Source organism: Gadus macrocephalus, chromosome 13 (genome assembly GCF_031168955.1).
Source record: "Gadus macrocephalus chromosome 13, ASM3116895v1".
NCBI lineage: Eukaryota > Metazoa > Chordata > Actinopteri > Gadiformes > Gadidae > Gadus > Gadus macrocephalus.
Window position 1 is genome coordinate 3,622,786 of NC_082394.1, and position 22,500 is coordinate 3,645,285.

Consider the following 22,500-nt stretch of genomic DNA (forward strand, 5'->3'; position numbering starts at 1 on the left):
GAAGTTACATATCATATTATAATATGTATTACCGTATTATAGTGAGATATTATTCAAACGTGTATTAGAGTATTAAAGCTAGATATTTAACTATATAACCCGAATTAGAGAATTCAAGTTGGATATTATTTTATATAACATGTATATGAGCATTCAGGTTCGATGTTATACTAAATAGCATGTGTAACAGTATTAAAGTTAGACATCAAACTAACATGTGTTTGAGTTTTAAAGTTAGATAATAAACTATAGAACATGAATTTGAATATGTATTATACCAACGTGTATGAGAGTTATAAAGTATGTTGTTATACTATAGAACATATATTAGAGTGTTCAAGCAAGATGGTATACTGTATAAAATGTATCATAGTATTGAAGTTTGATATTAAGATTTAGTATTAAAGTAAGATATTATACTACATAACCTGTTTTTGTAATAAAGTTAAAAACTGTACATATTTAGAACATGTATAAGAGTATTGCAGTTAATTATTAGACTTAAGGGTTAGGATTACAGAGGTTAGATGTTATAATATAGAGCATGTTTTTAGAGTGGTTAGGGTTAAATGTTATACAATGATACAGGTATAAGGGTTGTTACGGTTAGATGTTATAATATAGAACATGTTTTAGAGGGGTTAGGGTTAGATGTTATAGAACATGTATTAGAGTGGTAGGGGGTCCAGGAGGCTGAGACCAGTCAAGCTCAAACAACAAAGTGAAGAGAACTGGAGCCAGACTCCCTCCTCCTCTTCAAACACAGGAGGAGGAGGAGGGTCAATTCTGTTAGGATTCACACACACACACACACACACACACACACACACACACACACACACACACACACACGAGAGTGCGATTTCTCAGTAAGAAGAAAGGGGAATGTTGCCCCTCCTACTGCTGCCCTCCACCTATAAAACCCCTGACCGAGAGACAGAGACCCACAGAGAGAGGGCGAGACACAGACACAGACGCACAGAGAGAGAGAGACATACAGAGAGGAAGAGGGAGAGAGACAGAGACACAGAGAGAGAGAGAGAGAGAGAGAGAGAGAGAGAGAGAGAGAGAGAGAGAGAGAGCGAGCTGTAAAACCCCTGACCGAGAGACAGAGACCCACAGAGAGAGGGCGAGACACAGACACAGACGCACAGAGAGAGAGAGAGACATACAGAGAGGAAGAGGGAGAGAGACAGAGACACAGAGAGAGAGAGAGAGAGAGAGAGAGAGAGAGAGAGAGAGAGAGAGAGAGGGACAAGGAGAGAGAGAGGGAAAGACAAAAACATACACAGAGGGAGAAAGAGACTTGAATAAAATACAGACTGGAATAGCAGTGGATGGTCCAAAAGGTACAGTGTAGCGCGCACACACACACACACACACACACACACACACACACACACACACACACACACACACACACACACACACACACACACACAACCACATACCAACGCACACACACACACACACACACACACATCCACACACCAATACACACACTAACCTACACAGACATACACATTCACACTCGTCGAATAAAATCTATGCATCTATGTTTGCATAATGTATCTGTGAAAGTGCTGAATACTATATACTGTTTGTATATATAGTGTGTGTCAGTGTATACAGTGGGAAGTTTGTGTTTGTGTGTGTGTGTTTGTGTGTGTGTATTTGTGTGTGTGGGTGTGTGTATATAGTGGGAGTTTGTGTGCAGAGGTTGAATTCCAAGAAACGTTTGTCTAACCCACACAAAAAAGGAAAAACACACACACACACACACACACACACACACACACACACACACACACACACACACACACACACACACACCCTGTGGTTTGTGTGTCAGAGGGGATTAGAAAAGTGAACAGCTTGTCCTGATGGTGTGTGTGTGTGTGTGTGTGTGTGTGTGTGTGTGTGTGTGTGTGTGTGTGTGTGTGTGTGTGTGTGTGTGTGTGTGTGTGTGTGTGTGTGTGTGTGTGTGTGTGTGTCGGTGTGTGTGTGTGGGTGTGTGCGTTCAGGATGGTTCTCTTCCTGTGGTCCCCCCTTCTTCTCTTGGTTACCATGGTAACATGCAACAGGCCAGAGCCAGCGGGAGTCAGAATCCGCATCACCGATAAAGGGCTGGAGATGCGTAAGATGCACCGCTGTCACCGTGGCAACACAACATAAACAGAGAGGAGGACTTATGATGACGGAATGTAACATTATGCTATCGTAACTTGTGTTTTTCGGGAAGTTCATAGTATTTGTGATGTTTTAGGGAAGTACGTTGTATTTAAGTACATAACATGTGTGAGTACCATAGTATTGATGCAAAATATTTGTGATGTCTAAGTGAAGTACGTAGCATATATTACAAAAATATTTGGGATGTTTTCGTAAAAGTACGTAGTATTTAATACTAAGTATTTGTGATGTTTTAGTAAAGTATGAGACGCAGAAGTTTGTGGAAGAGGAGCTGAGTAACATCTCGATGCCCGAGATGGAAGGGAAGGAGGGACGGTTCCAGTACACCATCACAGAGTAATATATTACAGTAGTACTTCTACTTCTCTAGTACTTTTTTACCTCCCACTACTCCATCCCAAAGTGCCAATTACTGCAGTAATTCTACTTCCTCCGTACTTTGTATTTCACACCACACCATAACATAGTAAAAATATTACTGGATATACATTATACATACATTACTGGAGAACTTGTACTTCTATAGTACACATCTCACACTACACCATCACAAAAGAGGAAATATATAAGGTACAATATATTGCAATCTCACTCTCCAACCCTACACCATCACTGAGTAGGAACGATATACGATAGTACTGCAGTACTTTATATTTAACGTTACATCAAACACAACACCAGACATGCAGATGTTCTTTGAGACCGGTGTCTAATGTCTGGCTCCTCCGGGCAGCATCAAGGTCATGGAGCTCAACATGACGCAGGCTGAGCTCCTCTTCCAGCCAGAGTTGGGTCTCCTGTTCCAAGTGAAGGACTCCTCCATCACCCTGAGCTTCAAGAGACAGATCCTCTACTGGTTCTTGTGAGCTGGCTTCGAATACCATGTTACCACGTTACCTACTTTACCACAGCACCACCTAATCTGCCACACCAGCAGCATTCTCTACCACACCTCCACCTACTCTACCACACCAACCCTACTCCACTTACTGTTTCTATATTTACGGTTCATGGTACGTTGTTACATGTTAATCTTCTGTCAGTTTCGACAAAGGAACCGTCAACGCCTCGGCCGAAGGAGTCGACATCCACACAGCGCTGAAGTTTGTGCGAGACGACCTGGGTCGGCTGAAGATCAGCAACATCACCTGTGATGCTAACATCGCCAAGATGAGCGCCGAGTTCAGTGGCACGCTGGGGTCAGTGAAGGATCTGTCTGTCTGTCTGTCTGTCTGTCTGTCTGTCTGTCTGTCTGTCTGTCTGTCTGTCTGTCTGTCTGTCTGTCTGTCTGTCTGTCTGTCTGTCTGTCTGTCTGTCTGTCGTAGATTATGATAAACTACAATTTAGCACCATCTAGAGGTTCAATCAACTACAACCTAGCACCATGGTCAATAAACTACAGTCTAGCGTTATGTTGAATAAACTACAACCTAGCGTCATGTTAAATAAACTACAGTCTGGCGTCATGTTAAATAAACTACAGTCTGGCGTCATGTTAAATAAACTACAAGCTAACCTCATGTTAAATAAACTACAAACGAGAAACCAAACTCCAATCATAATCGCAGTCGAAATAGCTTCTAACTGATGTTACGTTTCCAGGAGGGTGTACGACTTCCTGGCCTCCTTCATCACCACTGGGATGCGCTACCTGCTCAACAACCAGGTCTGACATCATTAATCCATTCATCAATGAAGGAGTCAGTGAATCCTAGCTATAGCCCTGTCTGTCTGTCTGTCTGTCTCTCTAGATCTGTCCTGCTCTAAACGATGCTGCCTTTGGTCACATCAACACCATGTTGTCCACGATTCCAGGTAAACAATCAATCAATATGCGTGATTATGTTTAATATCACATTTCACTCCGACTTCAGGGAGCGTATTAACGTCTGGGTGGGAGGGGCATAGAGATGGCCCCTCCCCGGGTGGGAGGGGCCATCTCTAGTGGGAGGAGCCTGTCATGATGTTTGTGTTGACAGTGAGGAGCGAGGTGGACTACTATGTTGGCATCGACTACTCCCTCCTCAGTGACCCCGTCTTCACCTCCAGGGGCATGGACATGCACTTCAGGGTGAGCGGTCCCGTCCGGCTCTGTTCCGCTCTATTCCGCTCTATTCTATACTGTTGCATTTCGGTCTATTCTCATTTATTCTGTTTGGTTCTATTCTGCTCTATTCTATCCTGTTCTATTCTCGTCTATTCTGTTATTTTCTATTCTGCTCCATTGCATCCTGTTTCTATTTCGTTCTATTCTCGTCTATTCTGTTATGTTCCATTCTGCTCTACTGTGCTCTAATCTTCTCTATTGTGTTTCGATTTCTCGGTGCTTGGTTCCGCTGATGATGTCATGGCGGTGGTTTCAGGGGATGTTCTACGAGCTGGCCAATCAGAACGTGAGCCTGGAGAACACGGCGGTGGCGCCGATGATCCAGGAGAACGACCGCATGGTGTACCTGGCGCTGTCAGAGTTCTTCTTCGACAGCGGCATGTTCTCCTACTACAAAGCAGGGATCTTCCAGATGCACATCGCCCATGACAGGGTGAGGAAACCTGTCATTGTCTTTACTCCAGGTGGAATAAGGCCCAATCCCATTTCTACCCCTTACCCCTTCCCCTTACCCCTCCCTCTTGTTTTGAAAGGGTTAGGGGAAGGGGTAAGGGGTAGAAATGGGATTGGGCCTTACCCCTTCCCCTTACCCCTTCCCCTTCCCCCTTCAAAATAAGGGGGAGGGGCAAGGGGAAGGGGTAAGGGGTAGAAATGGGATTGGGCCCAAACCTTTACATCAGGTGATGGTCTCCTACTGTAGAGCAGATGTTTAACACCTCCAGGCGATGGTTACCTGTAGAGATGTTTAGGACCACCAGGTGATGGTCTCCTGGTGTAGAGTAGATCCGTTCATCGGGACCCCCAGAAGATGCATGGTTCCCTGTGGGAGGGACCTTTACGTCAAGATCCCCCGGTGATGGTCTGGCCTCCTGCTGTCGAGCAGATGTTTAGGACCTCCGGCTGATGCTGGCTCTTCTTCCACCAGATGTCTAAAGACATGCTGATGATGCTCAGGACCACCTTCTTTGGAACCATCATGATGCTGGTGAGTAGACACATTACCAGTGATGAGGATGATAAGGGGGGGGACGATGATTTTGATGATGAAGGTGGTGATGATGATTTTGATGATGATGATGATGAAGGTGTGTTCCTCAGAATCCAGCTCTTATAGAAGCTCCTCTGTCGCTCCAACTGGAGGTCACGGCTCCTCCAAAGACCTCCATCAGGACCTCCGGGGCAACCGTTGCCGTGACAGCCATCGTCAATGTGATGGTGCTGCCGCCCGGGAAGCCTCCTGTTCAGCTCACCAGCATGACTATGGTAGACACACACAGACACACACACACACAGACGCAGGCACACACACACACACACACACACACATTATACATGAACAAACACACACATACACATTATACATCAACACACACACACAAACACACACATTATACATCAACACACACACACAAACACACACATTATACATCAACACACACACACACACTCAAACATTATATACATGAACAAACACACACATACACATTATACATCAACACAAACACACAAACACACATTATACATCAACACACACACACACATCTGTGTGGGTGAGTCTGAGATGGAGTGAATCTGTGTGTGTGTGTGTGTGTGTGTGTGTGTGTGTGTGTGTGTGTGTGTGTGTGTGTGTGTGTGTCTGTGTCTGTGTGTGTCTGTGTGGGTGTCTGTGTGGGTGTCTGTGTGTCTGTGTGTCTGCGTGTGTGCGTGTGTGTCTGTGTCTGTGTGTGTGTGTGTGTGTTTGAACCTCCTCCTTTGCCTGCAGGAAGCTAAGTTCAACGCCAAAGTCTCCATGAAGGGAAAACGGTTGTCTGTCCAAGCCGACCTCCGCAGGTACACAACGCACACACAAACAAACTCACACACGCACACACAGGGGGGACAGGGGTGAGACATGGACAGGGGGGGTGAGACAGAGACAGGTGGGGTAAGACATGTGGGAAGAGACAGCAGGGGTTAGTGGTCAAGGGAGACTGGTTTGGTGAGACAGGGTCAGGTTGGGGTGAGACATGGACAAGTGGGGTTGAGACAGGGAGAGGTGGGGGGTGAGACAGGTGGGGTGAGATGGTTGGGGTGGGACAGGTGGGGTGCGACACGGACAGGTTGGATGAGACGGGGACAGGGAGGGGGAGACAGGTGAGTGTGTGAGACAGGTAAAGTGTGTGATTCTCAAGGTTCTTTATTTTCTTCCAGATTTAAAATCTTCTCCAATCAGTCGGCCCTGGAATCCATTGCCGTAAGACCCGTCTTCCTCCCTCTCTCCGTCTGTCTCTCTGCCTCTCACAATCTGTCTGTCTACCAGAATCTAATCAAATGTTTGTGTGTATGTGTGCATGCATGTGTTTGCATGCGTGTGTGTGTCTGTGTCTGTGTGTGTGTGTGTGTGTGTGTGTGTGTGTGCAGTTGATCCCCCTCCAGGGTCCCCTGAAGACGATGCTCCAGATCTCCATGGTTCCTCTCATCAACAGTCAGTTTAATAATTATTCTCATATTAACATTAATAATACAAGTTAGAATATGAATATTAAATGTTGTGCATCTCTCTGAACACATGTGTGTGCACACATGCGTGTGCGCGCCTGTGTGTGTGTGTGTGTGTGTGTGTGTGTGTGTGTGTAGACTGGACTAAAAGAGGGGTTCGGATCCCCCTGGCTGATGGCATGGACTTTGTGAAGGAGGTGGTGGAGTATCACAACGTGAGTGCTACAATCCTATATATACAGTATAAACTATACATTATATCACTACAATACTAGTGTGTACATTATAACACTAATACTAGAATACTACTGGATACATTATAACACTTATACTACTGTAGACATAACATTAATACTACTGTATACATTATATATTATATAATTAATAATGCTGTATACAAAACACATTGCTAAAATATATTATTCTCTGCATCGTTATATTTTAGCATACACGATAAACTATATTCGACTACTAATACTTAGGGTTCGATGCCAATTGCCAATTTCCTCCTCCTCAGGTCTCTATTACCTCTCACAGTCTCAGGTCCCTCAGTCTGCTCCTCCTCCTCCTCTCAGTCTGCTCCTCCTCCTCCTCTCAGTCTGCTCCTCCTCACCTCAGTCTGCTCCTCCTCACCTCCTCCTCCTCCTCCTCTCAGTCTGCTCCTCCTCACCTCCTCCTCCTCCTCCTCCTCCTCTCAGTCTGCTCCTCCTCCTCCTCTCAGTCTGCTCCTCCTCCTCCTCCTCTCAGTCTGCTCTTCCTCCTCTCAGTCTGCTCCTCCTCCTCTCAGTCTCCTCCTCACCTCCTCCTCCTCCTCCTCCTCCTCCTCTCAGGCTGCTCCTCCTCCTCCTCAGTCTGCTCCTCCTCCTCTCAGTCTCCTCCTCACCACCTCCTCCTCCTCCTCCTCCTCCTCAGGGGTACATCGTGATAGGAGCCAACCTCCACTTCAGCCGGGGGCTGAGGGACATGATCGAGGGCAGCATCCGTCCTGGGAGCGAGGAGACGCTGTGAACCCCCAAAGACCGACAGACCTGGACCTCCACAACCCAGGACCTGGACCTACTGACCCAGTAGAGCCAGGACGTGAACCCCCAAGACCAGCAGGAGCCCAGACCCCCCCCTATGACCCCTGCACAGAGACCGGACCTGGACCCCACGACCCAGAAGAGCCCAGACCTGGACCTGGACCTAGCACAGACCAGACGTAGACCCCCGCGACCCAGCAAAGCCTGGATGGGTCATAAGTTATATACAACACATAAGTTACACACATCACACACAAACTAGTGCAATAAAAACGTGTGGAATAAAACGCAGTGTGTAGCGTTGTGTTAGAATCCATAAACGGCCTTTAATGTTCTCCACCACTAGATAGAACCTCAACCTCACCCACCAGTGCGACTACAAGCTGGAGTTAGGGTTGTAGTAACCCCACCAGCGTGACTACAAGCTGGAGTTAGGGTTGTAGTAACCCCACCAGCGCGACTACAAGCTGGAGTTAGGGTTGTAGTAACCCCACCAGGGTGACTACAAGCTGGAGTTAGGGTTGTAGTAACCCCACCAGGGTGACTACAAGCTGGAGTTAGGGTTGTAGTAACCCCACCAGGGTGACTACAAGGTGAGTTAGGGTTGTAGTAACCCCACCAGGGTGACTACAAGGTGGAGTTAGGGTTGTAGTAACCCCACCAGCGCGACTACAAGGTGGAGTTAGGGTTGTAGTAACTCCACCAGGGTGACTACAAGCTGGAGTTAGGGTTGTAGTAACCCCACCAGGGTGACTACAAGGTGGAGTTAGGGTTGTAGTAACCCCACCAGCGTGACTACAAGCTGGAGTTAGGGTTGTAGTAACCCCACCAGGGTGACTACAAGCTGGAGTTAGGGTTGTAGTAACCCCACCAGGGTGACTACAAGGTGGAGTTAGGGTTGTAGTAACCCCACCAGCGCGACTACAAGGTGGAGTTAGGGTTGTAGTAACCCCACCAGCACGACTACAAGCTGGAGTTAGGGTTGTAGTAACCCCACCAGGGTGACTACAAGGTGGAGTTAGGGTTGTAGTAACTCCACCAGGGTGACTACAAGGTGGAGTTAGGGTTGTAGTAACTCCACCAGGGTGACTACAAGCTGGAGTTAGGGTTGTAGTAACCCCACCAGACAAAATCGAGGTAGAAGAAGATAATTCACAGCAACTTATTTTCGTAATTTTTTTTAATCGACATATACAGAAAACAAGAAGCAGGAAGACAACCGGAGCTTGGGAGACATTCAGTGTCAGTGATCGCCTCATTTCATGCAGTGCATTGATCAGTTTGTGGTCGGGTCCGGTCCCTAGGTCAGGTCAGAAGGGTTGCCTCAGTAGGAAGCGGGAGAACACGGTGTAGGCAGCCGCAGGCTTATCAGTAGGGACCATGTGACCCGAGCCCTGCAAAGAATAAGAGAACACAACAGAGTCCAGTTAGCTAGGGTTATGGTGAGCTAACGTAATGCCCCGACCACTGCTAGCTTAGCGCTTAGCCACCGGGCGTGGAGGCCTTTACCTTGACGGTGAGGAAGGCGAGGTTGCTGAACTCCTTAACGAAACCGCCCACCTGCAGCCCCTCCTTGTCCTGGTAGGTCCAGGTCCTCCGCTGTACCTCCACCTGAAGGGGGTGTAGGATGGGGGGGGGGGGGGGGGGGGTGAGACCACTATACCTGATGCACCACCATCTATACCTGATGTATCACCATCTATACCAGGGGTGTCAAACTCATTTTAGCTCAGGGGCCACATGGAGGATAATCTATTCCCAAGTGGGCCGGACCGGTAAAAATATGGCATAATTATGTAAAATTAAACATGCTGTGAGCACACCAAACACAGGTTTCCCATTTACTTCCGTGAATAAAAAGGACGATGACCATTTTTCTTGGAAAACTCTGTGCACTCTGTGTCCACCTTTTGTCTTTTTGACAGAGACATTTTGGGGCAATGAGAGTGCCAAAGCGCATAATGTTGAAAGTATAAGGCAGAACGACAAGGTAGCTACGGGCTAGCTGCACTACCTGTTTATACTTGCTCCCTGCTCAGCCCCGGTATAAAGTTTGCTTGCTTAACATAATTGCTATTGCGACTTCTAGTGGACACATGAAGAAGTTTCCTTCATTGAAAAATAGCAGATAATTTTACGTTACATTCCAAAGCGACTTCCAGTTACACACAATTGTCCAGTAGTTCAATGTACAACAAATTAATCAGTGCCAGTCAATGCAATCCATGTAATGCTAGGAAGGATTTTTATAAAAAAAAAATAATATATATATATATACATTATATTATATATTTTTTTACAATACTGTACTTCACAAAATCATCTCGCGGGCCGGATTAAACCCGTTCGCGGGCCTGATCCGGCCCGCGGGCCGGATTAAACCCGTTCGCGGGCCTGATCCGGCCCGCGGGCCGTACGTTTGACACCCCTGCTCTATACCGTCTGATATTGAACAAACCTTATGATTTCAAACTTGTATTCCTAATGATTTATACATTCTTTTAAAGCTATACACCTCATGATATTAAAGGGGACATATTATGAAAACACTTTTCCTGGGATGTGGGGTGTTGTTTTGGGTCTCTGGTGCTCCCACTCTCATACAAACTTGGAAAAAAGTCTGTACATGATTTTTTTGAGTGAGATGCATTTCTGAAAGTACCCCGCCTACAGTTACAAAACGAGCGAGTCAGTTTCGGCGCCCCCTCCTACGTAGGAAGGGGGTACAGTTTAATATTACCTCCCACTTCCCCACTCCCCTCCAATCAGAGCATAGCTACGATTTTGTGGACCAGCGGACGAGCAGCTCCGGCGGGGGGGAACTCGGCGGCAGCTCAGCTCCGGGGGTACAATCCCTTTCTCCTCCGGACTGCCGCCGGAGCTTCGGCGGCAGTCCGGAGGAGGAGAAATGGAGGAGAAAGGGATTGTACTCCCGGAGCGGAGCTGCCGGACTGCTGACGAGCTATCCCCGCCGGACTTTAACTCCCGGAGGACGCCCGCCGGAGCAGCCGGGAAGCTTCGGGGGCAGTTCAGCTCCCGGAGAACAATCCCTTTCTCCTCCATGTCGCGGTTCATGGACTTCAGAGAGTCAAGGCCAAAGTTCCTTTCCCCCAATTCTTCTCAACCATGGCCGAGATATCCCCCACTACGAGTGTTGACTTGTTGTGGTAGTGCCAAAGACGTCAGACGCAGTCTTTATGATTCATAATATCATCCGAGGCGCACATAGCTTTTGGCCGTCATATTAGATATATTGTATAAATACCCATGCATATTATTATTATATTATATTATATAGATATAGAGCTCCAGTAGTCCGCAAACAGCAACAATCCCTTCTCCTCCATGCTGTGGTTCAGTCTGACAGCTCATTGGTCAATGGGCAGCAGCTCATTTACATTAAAGCTACAGACACCAGAAACAGCGCGTTCTGAAGGGACTGAAACAGAGGGGAATAGCGGTTGGCCCGATTTTTTTTTTCCTAAAAGCTATTTCCAGCAAACAGCTTCAAAAACATGTTTTCTGGAACTCAAATACTATGTTTACTTGTTGGGAAAACACCATAATATGTCTCCTTTAAAGCTTTATTCATACTGATGCATCCTGATTTTAAAGCTCCATGCCTCTGAATGTTGTCTCTATAATGCTTCATATTGGAGGCCTTAGACCTCCTGATTTCAAGGCCTTACACCTCCTGATTTCAAGGCCTTACACCTGATAAAAAGCCTTACACTTTCTGATTTAACAGCCTCACACTTCCTGATGTGAAAGCCTTAAATCTGCGGCTATTCAAACTGTACCTTCTGCTGCAGCGACTCCACAAACCACTCGTCTCCCATGAAGTTACAGGCCATGTCGACGTCACCGTTGTACACCAGGACACGATATTGCTGGGGAGCACAAGCCAGGACACAAGTTACACACAGGAGCAAGGTGCCTCACCTAAACCAGCTCAGTGAGTTCTGAACGCTTGATCGTGAGGCTGGACCAGCGCCAGCAATACCTACCATGGCTCCCAGCAGCTTCAGGTACTGCTTACTGACTTCCACGTATAGACGCCCATAGTTGAGGTTCACCTCCGAGCTTTAATAAAGAAGACAAGCAGTCCGTTATGAGGGTCGTCTTAGCGTCAGGTTGGGATAGCTAGTATGCCACCCAGCTAGCAACTAACCCAGGGCTACTAGCCTGGCTATTGCCAGACCAAGCTCAATCGTAGATTGCACGTTGGTCTGGGGAACCTGCTTTCAATTTTCTCCAGCACAAGAGGCGTGATCAACGGGCCTCGTTCAAATGACTCTGTACTCAATTGGCTGCTTGCCGTCGCTTCCCTGTCGTCATTGTGTTAAACCAGCCAATAGCGCGCCACGGGGGAAAAGCCACCTTGGGGATTGGCTCCCGCAAAATCGTATCGGAAGCAGAAAGAAATGTATTGCTCTTCTCCAGACCCTTCTGCGGGGCGAACTCAAATCGCCGGCAGAATGGGCGGGGCTCCCCAGTCTCCAGGACGCGGCCCAGGTGCGTCACCTGCAGATGACCCAGGGCAGTGCGGCAGGACTGATGTGCAGAGCCGCCCTGACGTAGGCGTTGTTGAGGTAGAGGGTGGAGGGGGTGGAGTTTGTGCAGGGTGGGTCCAGCCGGACATTCTTGAAGAGGGACGCTACACCACGCAGCTTCTGGAAACAAGTCCTTCATCAACACAAACCATAACCCAATACCTAGCTATAACCCCATACCTCACCCTTATCGATAACCCGTTCCCCTGACCATATCCCCAAACCATAACCTTATCCGATACCCTACCCTCTACCATAACCCTAAACCTAAGCCATTACATAACCCCATACCTATCCTCAAACCATAACCTAATATCGATACCATAACCCAAACTAGGACCCACCTGGTTCAACCGCTGTGTCGAGGGGTGTCTGGTGAAGCTGTTCCCCAGGTCTCTGAGTACCAGACTACCGCCATCCATCCTGGAACCACATCAACAACCAGGGTCAGTCAACCAAACCAACCAACCAACCCTCCCACCACAGGACCGGGTCTGTTCAGCGGGTCTGGACTCACCCCAACCTCTGGCCGACCCCCCCCGGACAGGGGGCGTACAGGTTGTACATGTTCAGGCCTGAGCCGTACACGATGGTCTGCACCTCCTCCAGCTGCAACGCGCCAGATGCCACAGCCCCAGAGGACGGAGGGACACTCCAGAGTTAGAGGCCACGCAGAGCATCAATTCCCAACAAGCAAAGCACACAATTGGGCTTTGACTCCAAACTTCGTTATTCTAATATAATTAGAATATCAAAAAATAAATCAAAATTCGAACGAATATTAGGCAGCCCTTAATATTGGAACCCGTTATGGGCAGGCCAAGAGGGAGAGACGTCGGAGAACCCGACGCAGTCTCTTCATAATATTGTTATGACCACGGAAGAGGCAGTGAATGAAGTATTGATTAGACAGCGATTTATTAGAAACCTAATAAACCGTTGGAACGCGCAAGACCGGTAACCATAGCAACGCCGGTAAACAAACCTTGCGAAGCCCAATCCAGGTCTTACTGAAGGCATTTAATGGTCAAAATATTATTAATAAATATACGAATATATTCGAATATTAACATTAATAAACAAACGAACTTCGAATATGATTTTTGGGCAAAAGTCAAAGCCCTAGTGCACAATACTAGTGAGGACATTTACATTTAGGGCATTTAGCAGACGCTTTTTTATCCAAAGCAACTTACAATAGGTACATTTGTCAGAAGATAGAGAAACAACAATATATCTCTGTCGGTACAGTAAGGATGTACCGTCAGAGATAACAAGGGCAGAGCACTCACAATCGCTAGGCTAACCCATTCCCCGTACACAACAAAGAAAGACGTAGGTAGGGGAACACGGTAGTTTCTCGTGAGGACGTACGTTGTTGGAGCAGTTGACGTTGTGGTTGTTGTAGAAGTCACATTTTCCCTTACTACAGCAGAAAGTCTGCAGTTGGGCCCAGAGCTGGTTGCCTAGGAGACCGTGGTAGTACGCAAAGTACACCAGGGAGTTGTCGTTCAGCTCGTAGCTGGCCATCCCGTTGCCAACGGCGATACCCTGGGAAGAGACCGAACATCAACCTCCACACAACGGGAGCCGCGAGGCGCCATGACAACAGCAAGGCGCCATGACAACCGCGAGGCAACCATGACAACCGAGAGGCAACCATGAGCAAGACGGGATCGTCACCAAGGCACACGTGCCATCGTCTATCATAACATCACATCCACACATAATACATTTCCACCACAATAACATCTCCACCACACCACATCATAACATCTCCAACACATCATAACATCTCCATCATAACATCCCAGAGCGGCAGAGAGGCGGCACCTGGAGGTTGAGCGCGGGGTCCTCCATCACCCTCTCCGCCAGGGTGGGGATGTAGATCCCTGCGTAGCTCTCTCCCGTCAGGAACAGCTGGTTCTTGCTGTACTCGGGGAAGAGCTTGAAGAACTGCTTCAAGGCCAGGTAGTTGTTCATGGACACCTGGGAGGACAAGACGGAGACCTGAGACCCTGCCGAACACCCCTGGAGCCCGGATCACAACCCCGATCCCTCTGGAGCCTTGCCGTGGCGCAGCGAGTGACGCAACACGCGCACATCTGCGTAGTGGCCATGGGCTTCAAGAGGTACTGGTCTAAAATACTACCTTGAAATCCAGAATTGATTTTGAATCTAATCGTGTACGCAAGAATCGTAATCTTAATAGTGAGATTCTCAAAGATTCCCAAGCCCAGTGATGATCAGTGATGTGGCCATCACTGATGTGGCCATCAGTGATGGCCCAGAGCAGACTATTTATCACATTGAGTAGATAAATATCCTGGTGTATAAGCGTTGTAGTCATTTTATCTAATGTTTTGACAAGGCCAGGGATTTTCCACTTCCTTCAGAACAGGAAACGTACCTCTGTGTCGTTGGTGACGTAGTTTTTGTCATCGGAATAGGAAAAGCCGACCCCTGCTGGTGACTCCAAGTACAGCATGTTGGAAATCTAAAGGACAAAGCTCAGTCAAACTCTTTGCATGGGAGGGGTCATCATAGAGGTCAAAGAGGTGTCAAAGGTCAACTCACTTTATTCCAGGAGTAGGGGTTGTACTCCAGGGACACGCCATCATCCTGGATCTGAAAGAAACAACCACATTACTCCTGGTATACTGGTCCGAGGATCACTGGTCTAGAGGTCCAGTGGTCTGAGGCTACACTGGTCTTTAGGTCCACTGAGAGGGATTAGCTCCAGGGAGCATCTCACTAATAGGAAGCTAGGAGGCAGCAGGGAGCTTCCGAGGGATCTAGGAGGGTGCAGGGAGCTAGGAGGTTTCTAGGAGGCAGTAGAGAGCTAGGAGGCAGCACGAGGACTCACCAGGAAGGGCCCGTGTTCGGTCAGCATCCCGTCCAGAGAGCTGCAGCCGGGGCCGCCGTTCAGCCACAGAACCACCGGGTCTTTGGCGGGGTTCAACTGGGACTCCACGAACCTGGAACACACACACACACACACACACACACACACACACACACACACACACACACACACACACACACACACACACACACACACACACACACACACACACACACACACAGTGTAAGGGCCCCTTGCATACAGTGTAAGCCCCCCCCCCCTTACATTCTTCTCAGAACTCTGAAAAGGAGGGGTGTGTGCGTGCACGCATGTTGCCGTCTCGTTGAGTACGTGTGTGTGGGTGAAGAGGAAGAGACTAGTCAGGTGTCGGAGTACTGACTAGTATTGCAGAGGGGCTGGTTTGCGTGTGGTCTGTTCTCCTACAGCAGGGATGGGCAACTTTCATGATAAAGAGGGCCACATTTTTCATCATAACCATCGGAGGGCCACATGACTGCACAGTTCAACTAAACGTGAGCTGAGAGAAGCTACACAATTTTGAATTTGGTAGACATGATTTCCTGTATTCTGGTGCATTTCGGGGATGGCCACTACCTAAAAAATCATCCAGAATCATAACCTATGTACGGTATGTTAATTGAACCAACATACATTCATTTCATGTTTTCCATGCTCAAACAGCCACATGAATGGTCAGTATTTTTATCAGTGCAAAGGGCTCCCATACATCATCATTCAATGAAGTAAAAAAACTGAAAAACAGTGGCCCAACATTAAGTGCAACAACTCAATGAACTCAAACCCAACAAGCAGTTGTAGTAGTTGTAGTGGCGACTTAAGTGGATATCTTTAATGACTGATATCGCTTCTAAGCAAACTAGACGCATGGGTTTGCCTTCGAATTCTATGAATTCTTCTCATCTTTCTTGACCGAGTTTTCTGTAACTCGATCAATTATTATTAGTCATTTTTTTTTCTATTATGTGCGGGCCTGACTGAGTGAGGATGCGGGCCGCATGCGGCCCGCGGGCCGCCAGTTGCCCATCCCTGTCCTACAGTCAGGCGTCAGTACTGACCAGTAGTGTACGGGTTTGTATTCTCCTACAGTCAGGCACCAGTACTGACCAGTAGTGCAGGTGTTTGTTCTTGGCTACGGTCAGGTAACCAGAGTACTGCTTGAAGGCAGCCTGCTTGCCGAGACCGGGGAGGTAGACCACCTCGTCTCCTTGGGGGGCCGCCTCCGACCCCAGCAGCAGCAGCAGCAGTGCCAGCAGCAGGACGCACATCTGGAACATCTGGGACGGACACACAGCAGCAGGAAGCAGAGCGTTAGCCTCATAGCATCATGGCCCAAGTCATATTTTAAGGGTCATCTTGTATTTCGCGTAAAAAATGCCTAGGTCAATAGCGGAGCTATTTAGATAGTGATCGTGGAATGTACACAGCACTCCGATTGGTTTAGGATATAGCCAATGAGGCGCAGTAAATCAGCTTTAGTAGAGTGGAGTCACATTTGGCCAAAATATGATTTAGGTGATTATGCTAGGAGGCTAACGATTTGGTAGTTTTGTTATTATTTTTTCTTTAAAAATTATATTAAATATTAAAGATTAAAATACTCGTTTGGAAATACTTACGATTATTCAAAGCTTGAGTTTTTTTTTTTCGGGCGCCCCGAATACAAACCAATAATGCTTTAGGTACGATTCATGAGCTGTAATGAGATGGAGCAGAAAATAACCAAATAGAGCAAGTATCTAGAACATATAAACCATCCTCTCTACGTTTCTACGGGATTAATAAAGAACCACCTCCACCCTTTCGAAGTGCTGCATGTGACAGACCTGTGATTGACAGGCAAGATCAAAGACCAAACACGGAAGAGATGCTCCGAGGCCATCTTACATCTAAGCAGTCAAGTGAGCAGTCAACAAGAACATATTCTCACAGAGTCATCTTCGATCACTAATAGCTAACGGATAGGTTTTGCATCTAACACATTGCACTCAAACACTACTCTTAAACAGGAAGTGTTGGAGATCGATACGGATCTCTCCAGTATCTCCAGAAAATAAGGGAATGATGCACGACCATTCAAAAATATGAGTGGGTTTCTACTTTCTAACGATACAAAGCTTAATGGAAATGGGTGAAGTTTCCTCTTACCTACAACACCTTTAACCACCTTTAGTGTGACATCAAATCATAATACAACAACGTAGACCAGTTAAGAGATCTGGCGGACTGAAAACACGTTCAAGTGTTTTAAAGTGGAAGCACTTTAAAAAAAGTTGAAACAATGTGGAAGCAATTTAAAAACACATTGTCTTCAGTCCCGGGAACGCTGCCGTGAAATAAACAAATTTTCTGATGAATATGCTCCGTTTGCAGCTTAAGGTTTAGTATTATAAGGTAATCTATCCGTCTTAGTTCTTAAGCAGCAAGCTAATGAATTAACAGTAGTTTTAAACATGTAAACAGTTTTATTTCGTCGCCTCACCTCGTCTCCAAACTTCCTCCTGTGTACTGTACCACCACAAATCACGTGACCAATACAGGTCAGCTGATGTATATATGACCCACGTGATCAAGCAAGAGCGATCTGCCCTATAAAGGAACCACGTGATACAGCAATCACATTGACAAGGAGCCTCCTATAAAGATGATTTAGTTTGGTTGGATTTTCAGACCAAAGATATTTATAAAGTCTAAGAAAATACTTTAGACCGTGATGAAACAAATAGGATTAAATTGCTGTCTGTCTGTCTGCCTATCTATTGCTATCTGTTTGTGTGTCTATCTGCTATCTGTCTGTCTGTCTATCTATCACTACCTGTCCTATCCATATCTATTCCTGTCTCTCCCCCTCTCAATTCAATGTTAAATTGCAATTGCTTTGTTTGATGGCCAAAATAGACCAAATAAATGTCATGGTTATTATTAATTCAGTTTCTATGTAAAATAAATGATATAACTTCAGGTAAAATAACTGCAGGAGGTACAGTTTTTAAAAACCTTAAACGCAGTAATTTAAAACAAGCACCCCAGACAATAATGTTTAACACCACCCTTACAGAATGGATTTCATGTTATTATTTTGACATAATTAATCATTAATCATTAATCAAACAGTTCGCTGGTGTGTCGATAGGAGGGCTAGTATCAGAGACAAACTTGTACATACAATTGGAGCTCAGGAAAGCTGTGTTAATAAATATGTATATATATATATAGAAGAGTGGCTTGAACGTAATATTATTAATAATTGTATGATATATGTATCAGCCATTGTGTCTCTTTACAGTCCAGGACCATCATATGGTGGTTTCAGCACTTGTTGGAAATCATAACGCACTCAATAAATCACTAGCTAATTAGTACAAGGCCAGCCACCGCGAGGTTACTAGCTAATAGCAGCTAGGCCCTGCTAGCAGCTGGCCGCAGCTAGGTCCTGCTAACAGCTGGCCACAGCTAAGCTACTAGCTAGTAGCAGTTATGTCCTGCTGACAGCTAGCCACTGATGGCCTTCCAGCTAGTAGAAGCTAGGTCATGCTAAATGATAGCCACTAGATTATACATATAATATTTGTGCTTGTTATACAGATGTGGATATTCAATAATAATCCTTGGTGGTTAAAATGATTCTTGTGAAAACACTATTAGACCAATGATTTAAAAGGAGGATTCCTAATCAGAATCCGCCGTTTAAAATATGACTTGAATATTAAATACAATTTACATCATGCAAACAATGATGCAGCAGGTATGACTGTAGAGGCTCAATCTTTTGAATTCAGTTGAGCATGAAAAATAACATAAATAAAAACAATTACCGGTTTGGTGCCCTCCCAATGGTGTCATGGGGTATATACATATGCATGTGTGTATATATATACATATATATTTACACATGCATACATACATATCTACATACATACATACATACACACACATTTTTAGTCACCCAAAGACACATTACAAGACAAAATACAGGAATAAAAACAAAACTAAAAAACAATAAAAGGTTACATAAAAATATTTAAAAGCCAATACAATCCATTACAAATGTAGAGGCAGAAATTTGGCTAGATATATATATATATAAAAAAAAACATTTGTACAACCGGTTATTAAACTAATCCAGAAAAGTTTAATTCAAGATGAAATGCAAGTGCGTTAACATCACCCTAAATACATGTACTAATCACCATGAATGACCATTAGACTGCTCTAGACAGCAGAAGAGTACTGCAGTACCTGAGTATGGTGCTCATTGGCATATTAGTGTTAGCTGATGTTCCTATGATGCTAGCATTCCTGATCCATTAGTTAGCCAAAGGTCCTGTGAGAGGAGCCCACTTGGCTTGGGCAAGGGGGTGTGTCCTATAGTCAAGGGTGTGTCCGCGAAGAGGGGGCGTGTCCTATGAACATTATATGTCCTGTGTAGGGGCTTGTTGGTGAAGTGGGCGTGTCCTGCATAGGCGGCGTATACTGTGGAGTGGGTGTGTCGGGGTTGAGGGTTCTGTGGAGGGGGTGTGTCCTGTTAAGGGTCGGGGCCATTGGATGGGGGCGTGTTCTGTGGAGGGCGTGGGGTGTGCCCTGTGGAGGGGGCGTGTCACATGTCCATCTCTTGTCAAACATTCAACACTTTAGAAGACGATGTCTTTCTCTTCTTTCAGAGCAAGTTTGTTATCAACTGCCATTATCAAACTGGTGTTTTTTCTTTTCTTCTAGTTTGGTCTGGTCTGTTCCGGTTTATTCTGGTCTGGTCTGCTCTGTTCTGGGTTATTCCAGTCTGGTCTGGTCTGTTCTGGTTTATTCCAGTCTGGTCTGGTCTGTTCTGGTCTAGTCTGGTCTGGTCTAATCTAGTTTGTGCTGGTCTAGTTTGCTCTAGTTTGGCCTAGTTTGGTCTGGTCTGTTCTAATCTAGTCTAGTTTGGTCTACTCTAGTTTGTTCTGGTCTGGTCTAGTTGGTTCTGGGCTAATCTAGTTTTTTTCTGGTCTGGTCTAGTTGGTACTGGTCTAATCTAGTTTGTTCTGGTCTTGTCTTGTCTAGTTTGTTTTGGTCTAATCAGGTTTGTTCTTGTCTAGTCTGGTCTAGTCTAGTTTGTTCTGGTTGAGTCCGGTCCTACTTGTTTTTGTTCCAGGCTCTCTCTCCCGAAGCAGAGTGGGGTAAGGGAGCAGGATGCTCAGCGTCACTGTCTGATTGGTCCTCTGCGCTGAAGGGGCGGGCCCTAGTGCTGCGGTCTCCGCCCCCCGGACGTGCGGAGGAGGAGGGGCAGTACTCCTGGTTCTCCTGGGCGGGGGAGAGGGAGGAGCCACTGAGGGAGCCTTCCAGCTCCTCGTTGTACACCTCCTCCTCTGCTATCTCTCCCCTCCTCTGCCTTCTCCCCTCGCCATTCTCCTCCCCTCCTCTCTCACCTCCTCCGTCAGCTCCTCTCTCCCCTCCTCTGTCACCTCCTCCTTCAGCTCCTCTCTCCCCACCTCTGTCACCTCCTCTCTCCCCTCCTCTCTCCCCTCCTCTCTCCCCACCTCTGTCACCTCCTCTCTCCCCTCCTCTCTCTCCTCCTCTGTCACCTCCTCTCTCCCCTCCTCTCTCCCCTCCTCTCTCTCCTCCTCTGTCACCTCCTCTCTCCCCTCCTCTCTCCCCTCCTCTCTCTCCTCCCCACTCCCCTCCTCTCTCCCCTCCTCTCTCTCCTCCCCACTCCCCTCCTCTCTCCCCTCCTCTGTCACCTCCTCTATCACCTCCTCTGTCACCTCCTCTCTCTCCTCCCCTCTCTCCTCCTCTCTCCCTCCCTCCCCTCTCCCCAGCGCTCAGTCTGTGAGGTCTCCTGTCGTTAGGGGGAGGAGGTGGGAGTCGAACCAGGGACCCGTCTCCGACCGGACTTGGAGTGTTGCCTTGGCTTCGCTGGCTCAGGGGCGGGGCTTGTTGATGGACCTGGGAGCTGATTGGCTGCCAGGAGGTGGAGGGGGGGCAGGTGAAGGGGGGGAGGGGGATGGAGCTGGAACGGATGACGTTGGTGACGTCACTGGGGCACGGCCTGCAGAGACAGCAGCTAGTTAATACACAACTAATTAATACACAACTAGTTTACTACAACTAGTTAATACACAACAAGTTCACTACAACTAGTTAGTATACAACTAGTTTATACACAACAAGTTAACCTCAACTAGTTAATACAACACTATTTAACCTCAACTAGTCAATACACAACTAGTTGAGTACCACTAGTTAATACGCAACTGGTTCGCTACAACTAGTTCACTACCACTAGTTAATACACGGCCTGCCCAGACAGCAGCTAGTTAATACATAACACGTTCACTACAGCTAGTTAATACACGGCCTGCAAAGACAACAACTAGTCAAAACTAGTTCCATTATTCATTGTCATACCTCATGATACATTATTTAAGAATCATTATTCATTGTGTCATTCCTCATGATCATTATTCATTGTAACATTAATTATGAATTGACTGAAGTAAAACAGTGCCATTTCTAAAGCCAACCTGTATTAAGCAGTTAAGTACTCTAACGTGATTGGCTGAAGTGCTGGGACTCACCTGGCTGATTGGTTACAGTCTTGTGTGTTAATAAAGTACTCTAACGTGATTGGCTGTAGTGCTGGGACTCACCTGGCTGATTGGTTACAGTCTTGTGTGTTAATAAAGTACTCTAACGTGATTGGCTGTAGTGCTGGGACTCACCTGGCTGATTGGTTCCTCTCCAGGTGATCCACAGGGCTCTGGTAGGGGGGGGCGGGCTCCTTGGAGCCAAAGTAGGCGTCGGTCTCCGTCTGGGGGATTCCCATTCGCTGGATGTACAGGTTGACCAGGAAGTCCAGCTTCCTCTCCATGGACAACACCTTCACACCAAAGAGATTTATTAAGAATATACACTAAACAATAAACTTAAATAGCATGTGTATACTTATACATAGCACACCGCAGCCATGTAAGCAGTTTTAGTGGCAGTGTTAGCAATGTTTTCTGTTTCTCGAGTGAATGGTGTTAGCAGCGTTAGCGGTTAGCATTAACAGTATATCAGCTAGCCTTAGCATTGTTAGCAGTTTGTGCACTGTTCTCTGGGTGTTTTTGGCGGTGTTAGCCGTTAGCAGCTCGCGTTACCTGTTTCTCAACCTTTCCCAGGCGTCCCATCATGCTCGGGTCCTCAGTGCTCTCCTCATTGGCTGCTTTGGGACGTTCCTTGTCAGGGATTGGCCGGTCCTTGTCGGTGGGCTGCTGGCCCCTGCCTACGATCTGGTCCACTCTGGCG

At 46.8% G+C, this 22,500-nt stretch overlaps 2 protein-coding genes and 1 pseudogene across 6 annotated transcripts in view; 1 reads left to right on the plus strand and 2 right to left on the minus strand.

The window, feature by feature from the left end:
- Positions 1–7,974, plus strand: part of pltp (phospholipid transfer protein) — a 103,844-nt gene extending 95,870 nt beyond the window's left edge. Inside the window, exons 2-17 of one of the 2 annotated variants that reach the window (XM_060069508.1) lie at positions 1,295–1,349; positions 2,019–2,137; positions 2,430–2,529; positions 2,927–3,055; positions 3,237–3,392; positions 3,796–3,859; positions 3,945–4,008; positions 4,173–4,264; positions 4,557–4,733; positions 5,226–5,285; positions 5,399–5,563; positions 6,063–6,130; positions 6,491–6,533; positions 6,701–6,764; positions 6,917–6,993; positions 7,691–7,972. In XM_060069508.1, the coding sequence (XP_059925491.1) occupies positions 2,026–2,137; positions 2,430–2,529; positions 2,927–3,055; positions 3,237–3,392; positions 3,796–3,859; positions 3,945–4,008; positions 4,173–4,264; positions 4,557–4,733; positions 5,226–5,285; positions 5,399–5,563; positions 6,063–6,130; positions 6,491–6,533; positions 6,701–6,764; positions 6,917–6,993; positions 7,691–7,786 (1,467 nt within the window). In that variant the 5' untranslated portion in view covers positions 1,295–1,349; positions 2,019–2,025 and the 3' untranslated portion in view covers positions 7,787–7,972. Of the gene's footprint in view, positions 1–1,294; positions 1,350–2,018; positions 2,138–2,429; positions 2,530–2,926; positions 3,056–3,236; positions 3,393–3,795; positions 3,860–3,944; positions 4,009–4,172; positions 4,265–4,556; positions 4,734–5,225; positions 5,286–5,398; positions 5,564–6,062; positions 6,131–6,490; positions 6,534–6,700; positions 6,765–6,916; positions 6,994–7,690 lie in introns of those variants that run through there. The other variant, XM_060069509.1, reaches the window with a different exon arrangement.
- A 988-nt stretch (positions 7,975–8,962) lies between these two features.
- On the minus strand, positions 8,963–17,812 carry ctsa (cathepsin A). Of its 4 annotated transcripts, none has more exons than XM_060069389.1 (15): positions 17,720–17,812; positions 16,857–16,933; positions 16,345–16,505; positions 15,220–15,331; positions 14,931–14,981; positions 14,764–14,850; positions 14,187–14,342; positions 13,728–13,904; positions 12,871–12,962; positions 12,698–12,776; positions 12,325–12,473; positions 11,808–11,883; positions 11,601–11,690; positions 9,310–9,411; positions 8,963–9,194 (listed from the first exon to the last, which is right to left on the minus strand). In XM_060069389.1, the coding sequence occupies exons 3-15, from the start codon at positions 16,503–16,505 to the stop codon at positions 9,111–9,113; spliced, it is 1,416 nt and encodes a 471-aa protein (XP_059925372.1). In that variant the 5' UTR covers positions 16,857–16,933; positions 17,720–17,812; the 3' UTR covers positions 8,963–9,110. The 4 variants fall into 4 exon arrangements, with proteins under 4 accessions (XP_059925372.1, XP_059925371.1, XP_059925369.1 ...); XM_060069388.1 differs by having other exon boundaries at positions 12,325–12,470; positions 16,345–16,514; XM_060069386.1 differs by having other exon boundaries at positions 16,345–16,514.
- A 2,282-nt stretch (positions 17,813–20,094) lies between these two features.
- LOC132470956 (potassium voltage-gated channel subfamily KQT member 2-like) overlaps positions 20,095–22,500 on the minus strand; it is a 13,726-nt pseudogene continuing 11,320 nt past the window's right edge.

Coding starts and splice junctions, on each gene's coding strand:
- ctsa (XM_060069386.1), bottom strand. CDS start 16,514: ATGTTCCAGATGTGCGTCCTGCTGCTGGCACTGCTGCTGCTGCTGCTG. Junction 15,332..16,344: donor AACAAACACCTGCACTACTG/GTCAGTACTGGT, acceptor TGTGTGTTCCAG/GTTCGTGGAGTCCCAGTTGA. Junction 9,412..11,600: donor TGGAGTCGCTGCAGCAGAAG/GTACAGTTTGAA, acceptor CACCCCCTTCAG/GTGGAGGTACAGCGGAGGAC.